The 12407-nt window shown below is 44.4% G+C and overlaps 1 protein-coding gene across 6 annotated transcripts in view; it reads right to left on the bottom strand.

Moving 5' to 3' along the window:
* Positions 1-12407, bottom strand: part of PLEKHA4 (pleckstrin homology domain containing A4) — a 63410-nt gene that overhangs the window by 3874 nt on the left and 47129 nt on the right. For 5 of the 6 annotated variants that reach the window (XM_032236804.1, XM_032236802.1, XM_032236803.1 and 2 more), the window contains 6 exons: positions 11879-11961; positions 9728-9817; positions 9473-9617; positions 3662-3744; positions 2279-2440; positions 1600-1765 (listed from right to left, as the gene is read on the bottom strand). In XM_032236804.1, the coding sequence (XP_032092695.1) occupies positions 1600-1765; positions 2279-2440; positions 3662-3744; positions 9473-9617; positions 9728-9817; positions 11879-11961 (729 nt within the window). Of the gene's footprint in view, positions 1-1599; positions 1766-2278; positions 2441-3661; positions 3745-3808; positions 3862-9472; positions 9618-9727; positions 9818-11878; positions 11962-12407 lie in introns of all 6 variants that reach the window. The other variant, XM_032236801.1, reaches the window with a different exon arrangement.

Raw genomic sequence — 12407 nt, 5'->3', positions numbered from 1 at the left:
CACTGGATCCTACATAGCACTTATACTGAAAGGGCTATAAGCCAGGCTGGATAGCTGTAAAAACTTCCCCAAGAAGAATGAATGAATCACTTTTGTATCATTGCCAGGAAAACATCACCAATCTGTCCAAGTAATCACCAGCAACTGACTCAAGGGAGCCTTTACTTTTTTGTAAGAACATGTAAGTGAAAACAGTTTTATTATGACCTCTGCAGTTAACAAGGTCTGTATTGCGTGCAGGAGTTTGGATAGGAAAATGGATTGACCACGGAAAAAATCCAGGTAAGTCTTTATACACAGAGTTTTTAGTCTTTATACATAAAGCCCCTCTGTAAGAGAGATGGCAGCTGAATTAAAAAAATTTGATGTATAAATAAATAGTCTTTAGTTAACCATTCATTCAGCCAGCATTCAAAGTTATGAAGGCCTTTTCAGCTGGTCTTCAAGTTGTGTTCAAGCAACATGGCCATAGTTGTTATAGGCATGATCCAAATGCTTGGGAATTGGCTTGCAATTATGATGCTTGCAGCGTCCCATGTGGTGGTCATTTGTGATCTTCACTACCAGCTTCCGACAAGCAAAGTCAATGAGGAAAGCCAACGGAAGGTTAAAATTGGGATGATGTGACATCACACCTAAGGATTATAGGATTCCCTTGATGAACTGGAACCGCTATCATAAATCACATGATGTCATTCTTTACAACTATATCACTTAGTGATGGAGTTCCTGGTCCCAGTTACCGTTGTTAACTGAGGACTAACTGTATCTGTTGGGAAATGGCTGGCAGGAAAATAAAAATTATGACACTATATATCCAAATAAAACACGAAGGAAAATCATGTGAAGTTTAAGGCTCTTGGCCTGTATCTAACACAATGATGCTGTCCTGGGAGTGCCTTGGAAAATGTGTGAATAAGGTATACAAGTGTCCAGAAACTATAAAATAATACTTATATAGAGGTGGTACTCGGCTTAAAACAGTTCATTTAGTGACCGTTCAAAGTTACAAGAGGAATGAAAAAAGCGACATGACTCTTTTTCACACTTACGACCTTTGCAGTATCCCCATCGTCACATGATCAAAATTCAGACACTTGGTGACTGATTCATATTTATGACAGCTGCAGTGTCCTGGGGTCATGTGATCCCCTTCACTTCACTGAAGCAAGGAAGGTTGTAAAATGGGGCAAGTTCACTTAGCAAAGGTTTCGCTTATCAATGAAAATGTGTGGCTCAATTACAGTTCATAAGTCAAGGACTCTCTATATTACTTGGCTAGTGCAGGTCAGAACAAGGCATTTACTTTCAGGCACATAAAAGGCAGAACGGGAGAACTAAAGAGGTGATGGGCAATTTAAGAGGCTGTGAGTTGTACATTTTGGATCAGATTTTGCAAAAAAAACCAGCAACCCCAAAACATAGCCTGGGGGGGGGGCATTCTTGCCTATTAGGGATCTGAGTCAGTATTTTACCTACTTAGGTGCATCACCACCCTAACATGGAGCTATTTGGGGGAGAGAAAAAAAACCAGGGGATCAAAAGGCAGGACATACATGCTTGGGACAAATAAACAAACACAGTGGCCTATCCTAGTACCTGTGAGGAGTTTTCCCCGCTGCGAAGCCTCGGTCGCCAGCGCATAGGAGAGCTGCATTACCCGCTGTCGCTCCCACTCAGGGGTTGGGGGGCACCGAGGAGGCTTGACTTCCCCAATTTGCATTCCCTCCTTGGGTGATGACTCAGGGGGGGCATTGGGAAGGGGCTGAAGGAGAGATTAAACGATGGGAGGGGAAGGTGGCATGAGCAACAGAGATGTAGCCCCAGCTCTTGACAAAGCACCCCTCGTTTCTAAGCTAGAAATTAAGCACACCATCCTTTCCTTCTGGTTTTGATTTACAAAGCCTGGAAAGCGATTCTTCGGTTTCACTGGATAAATGCGAAAAAATCACAACCACCCTTGGTGGAAACCTTTCTTTTCCTCAGCCCCCACCCCCGTCCCACCCAAGAGGGGGATATAGCCCCCTTCACTCCTGTCTTTGGAGACCCAACTTCTGGAACCTTCTTCGGGCTTCCTCTCAGCAAACCCAAGCGGCTGGCTTCCACCACAGCATGAGAAACTCTAGAACTCTCTCCTTCTCACACCCAATGTATTTTGGCTCCTCTCTGGGCCAAAGAACCACTCTCCCACTTAGCGTCAGGGTGTTTCACTCAAGTGTCCACCCAAGACCCCTGCTGCTCTCCTACGCTCCCCCTCCCCGCAAGGCTTCACACCCACCCGGCTAGACCCATGCTTGAGAGAGTCTCGCCAGTGGCCCAAGGGTGGGGGCTGAGCAGCCTCAGATTTCCGTTTGGCCTCCTGGTGCCGCTGCATCCTGTCCAGCTGTTCCTGGGCGCTCATGCGGGATCGCCGAGGGACCGTCGTTTCGGAAGAGGCCACCTGGATGTGAGGGAAGAAAGGAAGGTTGGGAGAAGTCACTGCTCAGGTGCCACATTTTTACCTCAGGTGGTTTTCTTCTCCTTTCAGTCCTTTATCACAACTGCAAGCATGAGTAAGCTTTACCCCCAGGGTGATGGGAGAGCTATCTCAGTACCCTCTTTGTCTCCCCTGGACTGGACCCCCCCTTTTCCATGAAGGGATGAAATCAGGGGTGAAATTCAGCAGGCTCTGACAGGTTCTGGAGAACCGGTAGCAGAAATTTTGAGTAGTTCGAAGAACCAGCAAATACCACCTCTGGCTGGCCCTAGAGTGGGGAGGGAATGGGGATTTTGCACTACCCTTCCCTTGGTGCCACGCCCACCAAGCCACACCCACAGAACTGGTAGTAAAAATAATTTGAATTTCAATTTCCTTTCGAATCCTAAGCCAGCTTCCAAATCAAGCCAATCTTCCAGTTGTTAAGGAACCCTATACTGCGTCTCCCAAAAACATTTGCCCTGCCCACTCCAGGGATACCATGATGTTATAATGCACATCCCTCACAGCACAAAGAAATGTGTGGCCCTTTGGTGAGCTACTGCTTTGCCATGCTGGCATTCTTTTTACCATCATCCACAGCCTTTGCCATCATTTGTGACTTGACTGCTATTCATCCATTATGACAAGGGTGGGGAACCATAGCCCTTTAATGACTTGTGGACTTCAACTCCCAGAATTCCTCAGTCAGAGGCTGGCTCAAGAATTCTGGGAGTTGAAGTCCAAAAGTCATGAATGGGCCACGGTTCCCCACCCCTGCATTACAACTTCGTCCCTTTCCTCATAAATTCCAGAAACTGTTAAAAAAAGTTGTTTTAGTTGCTATTCCAAGAGCCATTGCATGTTCATGAAAAGCTAGAATGAATAAAATGACTATTTTAATCCCTTCAACCGCCATCCCTCAACAACTTTCCTCAACCAAATATCTTGGAACTATAGTTCCCAGGTCACATCTGAAAAGCACTAGAGGAGAGCCAGGATGGCATTGCGGTTAAGGAATTGGTCCAGATCAGTGTTTCTCAAGTTCAAAATTTCGTGGACTTCAGCTCCCAGAATTCCCCAGCTATGGTCACTGGCTGATTTGCTAAGATTGAAAAAACACTCATCTAGCACCATGGAGAGTCAATTTAACTCCATTCTCACACTGCCTGGGGGGCTACTCGCTGTCTTCTCATCCCAACCTACCTCACAGGATTGTTCTTTGGAAAAAGAAAAAGGAATGCTACGGATGGCACTTTTGAGCTCCTGGAGGAAAGGCTGGGTAGAACCTAACAAATAAATAAATAAACAAGCAAATGAGAAAGGCAGAATAATTTTGCCATCCCGCCATACCTTGACAATGCTGTGTTCAGGACCTTCACTTCTATGGATGCAGCCTTCTAGGTCTATGGAAGGGAAGGGAAGCAAAGGAAAAAAAACAACAACTTTCAAGATTAAATTTGCTATCTCTCTTGGTTTCTGCTTCCATCCCAGAATGAGCCACTTGAGTAAGCAATCCAAGATCAAATCTTATAAATGCCATTCCTGTTGGTTGGAAGAGCATAGAAGGATCCATCATTCAGTGCTAATGCAAATGACAGAGGTATCCTGCTTCTGCCAAGGGAACATTTCCTGACCAATGGGAAAGCAGCCTGAAATGGGAAGGGAAAGCGGTATTGTGGGTAATTAAGCAGGAAGAGATGAAAAGGTTAAGGGAGGATGGAGATGATGACCTGGCCATCTTCTCAAGCATTAATTACATTAAGATTATAATATTTAGTGAGATGCCTTTATTCTATCCTAAAGGGATGGGCAGGTAATGCTTGATAGGATCCAAAAAGATCTTGACAGGCTTGAATGATGAAAGTTTGTGTTTTTACTCTATACTGTATCTGTGCAAGATGTGGGTAGGTGTGGAAGGACTTTACTATAGAATAAAATAGAATAAGAATAACAGAGTTGGAAGGGACCTTGGAGGTCTTCTAGTCCAACCCCCTGCTGAGGCAGGGAACCCTATACCACTTCAGACAAATGGTTATCCAATCTCTTCCTAAAAACCTCCAGTGTTGGAGCATTCACAATTTCTGGAGGCAAGTTGTTCCATTTGATGCGCCCCATCCAGAAAAATGAAATTTAATGTGGAGAAAAGCAAGGTTTTAAACCTGGGCAGGAAAAACCAAAGGTTAAAACCCAAGTATAAATTAGGCAAAACCTGGCTCAAAAACCATAACTCTGAGAGGGACCTCGGAGTCCTAGTGGACGATCACTTAAATATGAGCTAATAGTCTGCGGCGGCAGCCAAAGAAACGAATTCAGTCCTTGATTGTATAAACAGAGGCATAGAATCAAAATCACGTGAAGTATTAGCACCACTTTATAAAGTCTTAGTAAGGCCACAACTGGAATATTGTATCCAGTTTTGGTCTACAAAAAAGATGTTGAGACTTCGGAAAAAGTGCAAAGAAGAACAACTAAGATGATTAAATCCCTGAAGACCAAAACATATGAAGAACAGTTGTAGGATTTGGGTTTGGCTAGTTTAAAGAAAAGGAGGACTTTTAGTGGGGACCTGACAGCAGAATTCCAGTATTTGAGGGGCTGTAACAAAGAAGAGGGGGGGGGGGCAGGACAAGAAACAATGATTGGAAACTAATCAAGGAGAGAAGCGACCTGGAACTAAAGAGTTCCTTTGATCCTGACCAGCTCAAGCCTTGACTCAGCCTTCCATCCTTCCGAGGTCGGTAAAATGAGGACCTACATTGTTGGGGGTAATATGCTGACTCTGTAAACCACTCAGAGAGGACTATAAAAGTAACTCTAAGTGCTGTTTCTAGGCCCACCATCTTGTCTTGCCATTCTGTCAGAAGTAGGGGGAGAAGGAGGCTTGCTGGCATTTTCCCATGCTTTTGCTGTAACTGCTGGGGAATCAGAGAGGAGAATGGCCTTGGGAGATGGAGCGGACTCCCTTCCAGCAGGTTCCAGCTTGGTTTCAAGGCTGCCATGCCCTGGGGGTGAATTGTTATCTGCATAATACCTCACAGTTCTCAGAATTACTTTGCAGCATCACATTGGCTGCTGGTGGACTGGTCAGGTCTGGTTGGGCTTGGGGAAATGAAAATAATTGCTTTGTGCTTTGCATGGAACTTTTCAGGTTCTGCCTTGTTTCCCTGCAATCACTTTCTCTCAGTAAACGTTCTTTTGATTCAACTGAATGGACTCAAGAGTCCTACTGTATTTTTCAGAGTATAAGACGCACCCCTTTCCCTCAAAAAAGAGGGTGAAAATCTGGCTGCGTTTTATGCACGGAATACAGCATTTTTGGCCTCCCGAAACACCCCCCCCTTCACCAAAATGGCCGTGCAGAGCCTTTAGGAGGCTTCCAGAGTTCTTTTGGGGCTGGGGAGGGCAAAAATAAGCGGAAAATGGGCTGTTTTTTGCTCGCTACCCCCTCCCGGAGCACTCTATAAGCCTCCTAAAAGCTATGCAGGCTCTTTTTTTAATTTAAAAAATGGGCCCATTTTTGCAATGAACGGGCCATTTTTGGGAGGTCTGCACAGTACAAAAACTTTTTTTAACATTTGCCTCTTCAAAATCTTGGTGCGTCTTATATTCTGAAAAATACAACACTTTCCTGAGGGACCGGCTGGGGCAGGTCCTTACAGCTGTTATTATCACAAGCAAGCAAGAATGAAACCTAATCATATATCATGTGCATAAATGTAAGATAAGGCTGCCCCAGCTATATCTCATGATGTTGCCTTTAACTGGTAATAAATACCAGAGGCGGCCTGTAATGGTAAGTGGGAATGACCTTGGGAGACAAGGAGAAGAGCCATGGTCAGGGGATAAGAGGCAGCTTAGCCCACAGGAGAAATGTGGGCATAACAAATGTCTCAAACCCTCCCTAGTTTCATGCACTGTGAAAGGGTGGGGGAGGGATAGATACTCTAAAATTTGCAAAATTCACAGAAACATGAATCTTGGTGGGTTACAAAGTTCAAAACACAAAGCGCCACCAAAAACAACCAAACCCATAACAACAAAAACATTAAAAGCTTTTTAGAAACAAAACATAATTAGCAGGACAGCACAATATGACTATCAATACAGCCAATCTATAGAGTTCTCACTCCAGACATAAATGATCCGGCCCAAATTATCCTACTTGGGATCCATATTGCAAGGACCCAGTTCTCTAGGGAAGGCTCTGATAATGCAGTGGTTAGAATGCAGTATTGCACGCAAACTCTGCCCGCAGCCAGGAGTTCGATCCTGACCGGCTCAAGGTTGACTCAGCTTTCCATCCTTCCAAGGTTGGTAAAATGAAGACCCAGATTATAGGGGGCAATATGCTGACTCTGTAAACTGCTCAGAGGGTGCTATACAGAAGTATATAGCAATGGCACTTAAGACTTATACACCATTTCACTGTGCATTACAGCCTTTTCTAAGGGCTTTAGAGGGTCAGCGTATTGCCCCTAACAATCTGGGTCCCCATTTTACCGATCTTGGAAGAATGCAAAGCTGAGTCAACTTTGAGCCGGTGGGAATTAAACCCTGACAGTCAGAGAATATAAATCTTAAGTGCCAGTGCTAATGTTAGTGCTGATGCTGGGAAAGAGAAGAAAAGGATGACCTGCAGCAAGAAGGATAAACTTAGTTACAGTAGAACTAAGAGCTACTGTAGCTGAAGAGGTGGAAGAACCAGGTTAGGAAACGATCACCATGAAGAAAATCAATTTGCAGTATGTAAATGCTGAGGGTTGACAATGATTTTATAGGACATAATCAATCTACAGCCATTTAGCGGGCTCTGCATCCGTTGCTAGCAAATCCCCAGGCTGGCTGGCAAAACTGCATCTTCAGTCCTTCGCTTGGCTTTCAGAAGACCAACAAAACCAGGCTAGTCTGACCTCAGGGGAAATGATGTTCCATAGGGGAAGTTGCAAAGCAGAGAATGCTCTTTTCCTAGATCCCAACAGGTGATATTCCTTTCTGGATGAGGCCTGCAATATACCCTTTCTGCTGGGCCAGATGGGACGGGTAGGTGTGATTATGCATTCCCTTGAGTCGTCACCTGGGCAACAGAGGAGCTGAGCAGCATGGGAAAAGAGGGGGATGCCTACCAGACAACCCCTCCTTCCTGTACAGTCACCTGTTAATTCGGCTCCTTTGAAGTCCAGTTCAATGCACTATTTCAAAAGGAGCATGAACTTGGATTAAATGCTCTTTCCAAAGAATACTTAAACCTGGGTTTAATTTTTAAAAAGTAACTTCCAGGGACTAGGTGAGAGGGTCTTCTCTAGGCTGTTTCTCAGGCACTAATTGTTATGGCCTGCCAGCTGGCAGTAGATTCGGACAGCGAGGAGGTTGGGAGGAACATGGGCCAGTCCTGGAGTCAGGGGAAAGAGGGCTAATGAAGGCTCAGTGTCAGAGGCAGAGAGGGGGCCAGGGCCGTATGCCAGGTATCAGCTGCCTTTAGAGGCAGGCTTCAGTGAGGCAGACAAACAGCTGGAGCCTGTTCCCTGCATGCGCAGAGTTGCCAGATGAAGGGAACAACTAAAGAACAGGGGCCGATTTGGGAGTAAGGCCACAGGTGGACAATGAATGGCCCCTCCCAGAGGAAATAAAAGAGGAGCGAAAGGGAGTGGAGTTTGTAGGAGTCTGAGTCTCCTTGCCAAGTTTTGCAGATATTGGCCTATCCCAGCCAGATGAGGTCTGTGACTGTAAATCCTCCTATTAGATATCAGTTCTAACTACAGTGGTTTCCACCAAGGTCCTCTGTTCCAGCGGGAACAGAGGTTTAATCCTATTGGTCGAAGGCTCTGACAGCTCCCTATAAAAGGGCTGCTGTCAGACTCAACCTTCGCTGGATTGTTCTCACTTGTTGTACTCAATAAAGAGCTGTTGTTATCGTTAAGCTTGTGTGTGCCTATCCATTACCCAATCTAACTCTGGTGACGAAGGTGGGATTGGAAGGCAATTAGGCGAACACAAAAAGAGCGTAGCAATCCAGCAAGTAAATCCAGCCCGGAGCTCAGCGCGGCTTCGAGCAGCCATTTTTAAACGGCAAATTCAAATCGCCCTCTGTACACAAAATGGCTATGCACGTCCCACTGACTCTGTATGACCCAGTCACCGAGCACTGGGAATTGTACATGCTACGATTTGACTGCTTCCTCAAGGCAAGCAACCTCATGGGCCTTCCTGAAGGCCACAAGAAGAACATGTTCCTCGGATACTGTGGCCGAAGGAGTGTTTGAGACAACGAAAAACCTTTCTGAGCCAATACCGGTTTCCGACCTGTCCAAGGAAAACCCCTCCTACTGAACTGCGCAGGTCAGGCAGAGTGACTCAAAGGCCCGCCTACATGCGTGACTATGTTACGAGTAGGATTGTTCCATCTAAGAGGGGAGGGGTGTTAGATATCAGTTCTAACTACAATGGTTTCCACCAAGGTCCTCTGTTATGGCGGGAACAGAGGTTTAATCCTATTGGTCGAAGGCTCTGACAGCTCCCTATAAAAGGGAGTCTCAGCCTTTGCCGGATTGTTCTCTCTTGTTGTATTCAATAAAGAGCTGTTGTTACCGTTAAGCCTATGTGTGCCTATCCATTACCCAATCTAACACCTCACTTGAAAGACTGTGCTGAATGTGAATGAGAAGAATTCACAGTAAATTAATAAAAGGGGTTTTTGTCAGGACAAGGAGTTTGCTTCATGCTCTTGGGAAGTCCAGGTCAGAACACTAATAGGTTTCACAGAGCTACAGAGTCATAGGCAGGAAGGGGGAACAGCCCACCATTGCTTCTCCTGCCCTTCCCTACACACCAAAAAGAAGGACACCACTATTTGATGGCCTTCATAACTGGGGATAGCATTGGGGACAGCACCATTAATGCCAGTCGAGCTGTTTCCTGGGTGAAGGCTAAGTGGACAGCTTTTCGACTTCCCACAGGGAAGTGGCTCCATGCTCAAACTGTGGCCTAGAAGTGCACTTATCTCTCAGTTTCATTCACCTGGTCTAATAGAATCTTCTCCTCTGCCAACCTTCCCTTTCTCACTCTCTGGGGGCTCAGTGGAGGGATGGTTTGGGGACCCCTTGAGTCCATCCACATGCTGAGATGCTCCCAACTGCCCTCTGCTGGAGGTAGATGGACTTTGCTGGAAGGGAATAGAAAGGTGGGTCAAGTTGAGGGCACTGCCCAGAGGGGGGAGCAGAGTTGGGGAAGGAAACGGAGCCCAGACATCCCATGTGCTAGAAACAGCCGTACCTGCCAGTTTGCTGAACCAGGGCAATCCTGCTGTTTGCTCCCCATTCTGGCTGGTTTTCCTGTCTCCGGCCCATAGATGGGAGTAGATTCCTGGAATAAATGGTAAACGTTGTAGAAGCTATTTCGGATTCCAGCAAGGGGCTTCCACAGCCAAGAGAATGTTTAATTAACTCCACGTTCTCAGGTTACCTTCTGAAATACCACAACACCCAGCACACATTTTCCAATGCATAAAATCAGGATTGTATCATCATGTTGTGGATAAGATGACAGGTTAGAGGGAAGTCTGCTTTTTCTGGGGAGCAGAAAATGTACCGGGCGGATGGGAGAAAAACACTGAATCAGTTGAAATATTCACAGAATCCAGTACAGATAATCCTCGGTTTACAACAGTTCATTTAATGTGACTGTTCAAAGTTACAGCAGCACTGAAAAAAAGGGAGTTTCTGTTTTTCACACTTACAACCACTGCAGCATCACATGATCAAAATTCAAACGCTTGGCAACTGACTCATACTTATGACGGTCGCAGTGTCCTACGGTCACGTTATCACATTTTGCGATCTTCTGACAAGCAAAATCAATGGGGGAAGCCAGATTCACTTAACAACTGGGTTACTAATTGAACATCTACACTGATTCACTTAAGGACCGTGGCAGGAAAAGCTGTAAAATGGGGCAAAATTCACTTAACGACAGAAATTTTGGGCTCATTTGTGGTCTTAGGTTGTACAGGTAGGCCACAATTTACAACCATTTGCTTAGCAAGATTCAAAGTTACAACAGCACTGAAAAAAGTGATAAGCAGTCCTCACACCTATGACGACTGCAACATCCCCACTGTCATGTGATCAAAATTCAGGTCCTTGGTAATCAACATGCATCTAGAATGACTGCAAGCATTCCCCGCGTTACCAAGAGAGATAGGAAATTTAATCTTGAAAGTTTTTTTTTTCTTTGCTTCCCTTCGATAACGAAGTCAACGGGGGAAGCCAGATTTGCTCAACAACCATGTGATTTAAACTGCAGCGATTTGATTAATAAACCTGGCCAATAAAAGGTCATTAATAAGGTCATAAAACTGAATGCAACTCACTTGAACAACATCTTGCTTGGCAACAAAAAATTCTGGTCTGAGCTGTGGTCATAAATTGAGGACTACCTAGAACTGTTTTACAGAATGATCAGCCAGTTGATTCAAGGAAGCTCTGACTCATGTAACAAAGGAACTTTTGTGAAAAACCTCCAATTTTTTTTCAGTGAGTGTACTTGGGCAATAAAGAATTATATTGTTGTTAAATTGATATTCAGCACCATCTACTGGAGTATTAGAGAAATTTACAATATAAATTCTTGCATTGACCAAATTGTTGGATTGGGATTAAAAGCTGTTCAGGTTTACCACTTTTTAAAAACACATTATGACACAAAAATCAGAGGAAGAACAAAATAACCAAGCAAAATCCAAATACCTATTTCCTTTTAATAGAGCTTCTAGTTATCTCCAACACCAATACTTTTTGTAAAATTATTTGCTTTTCTGAAGCAACACTAAAAGATTGTATGCCATCTGTGTGAAACCCTTCTGTAACAAATTGGTTTTACAAACTGAAAGCCACAGGAAAGCTACCACAAAGCCCAATGAAGCTTATTACCAGATAACATTGTTTTGTTAACTGACCTGGATGCACTGTTTCACCACCACTACTATCATTTTGCTTTCTTATCTTTTTAATTTATTTTACTTTAAACAAAAAGGTGAGGCTGGAATGTTTTTATCTAGTACTATGCTAAAATGAGTTAGAAGTCAATGCCTTTTTTTTTCTTTTTCCCCCTTCTACCTCACAGTTTCTTTTCCCCTCTCTTTCTGCTCCCCCTATTTTACTATTTCTATTCTTTTTTATGGAGAGAGAGAGAGAGGGAGGGAGGGAGAGAGAGTGAGAGAGAGAGAGAGATTCCCATATCTTCTGGCAGGATATTCCCAAATTAAATACACAGTCAACATCAAGCAAAGAGAATGCTCAGCCTCTAAAGAATGTTTATAAAAATAGAACAGGACAGAAGTCTGAAAGAAAGACAAGGGATGAGGGAGAGTCCATCACACTCTGGAGCCAAAGTCCAGATAAGGTTTCCTTTTTCTTTTTGAAATACCTTTGTTTCAGTGCAGGAGAACAGAGAGTGATGATTTGCCCCCAAATGAGAATCCAGAGGTGGGGGTGAGCTTGGAGACACATCTACAACGAAGAAAGAAAAAAAAAAAGATGTTGCAAATGATTCTTTTCTCCCAAGGTCCTTCCCTTAGTCAGAACATTATTAGGGATTTCTCTGCTGGGGGGGCACACAAGAAGACCTTCCTGGTTGCTGCACTCAATGTTTCAAAACAAAAAAAAACCCATTAAAAATCTACCTCTGTTATTTTCCAACCCACAGACCATAACATTTTTGAGTCAGAGATCAGAACAGAGTTGGAAGGTACCTTGAGGTCTTCTACTCCAACCTCCTCTTCAAGCAGGAGATCCTATACCATTTCAGACAAGTGTCTGTCCAGTCTCTTAAAAACCTCCAGTGATGAAGCACCCACAATTTCTGAAGGCAAGCTGTTCCTCTGGTTAATTGTCCTCACTGTTAGGAAGTTTCTCTTTAATTCCAGGTTGCTTCTCTCCTTGATTAGTTTCCACCC

Source organism: Thamnophis elegans, chromosome Z (assembly GCF_009769535.1).
Source record: "Thamnophis elegans isolate rThaEle1 chromosome Z, rThaEle1.pri, whole genome shotgun sequence".
Lineage (NCBI taxonomy): Eukaryota > Metazoa > Chordata > Lepidosauria > Squamata > Colubridae > Thamnophis > Thamnophis elegans.
The sequence above is the reverse complement of the archived record's forward strand: the minus strand, read 5'-3'. Positions and strand labels throughout refer to the sequence as shown.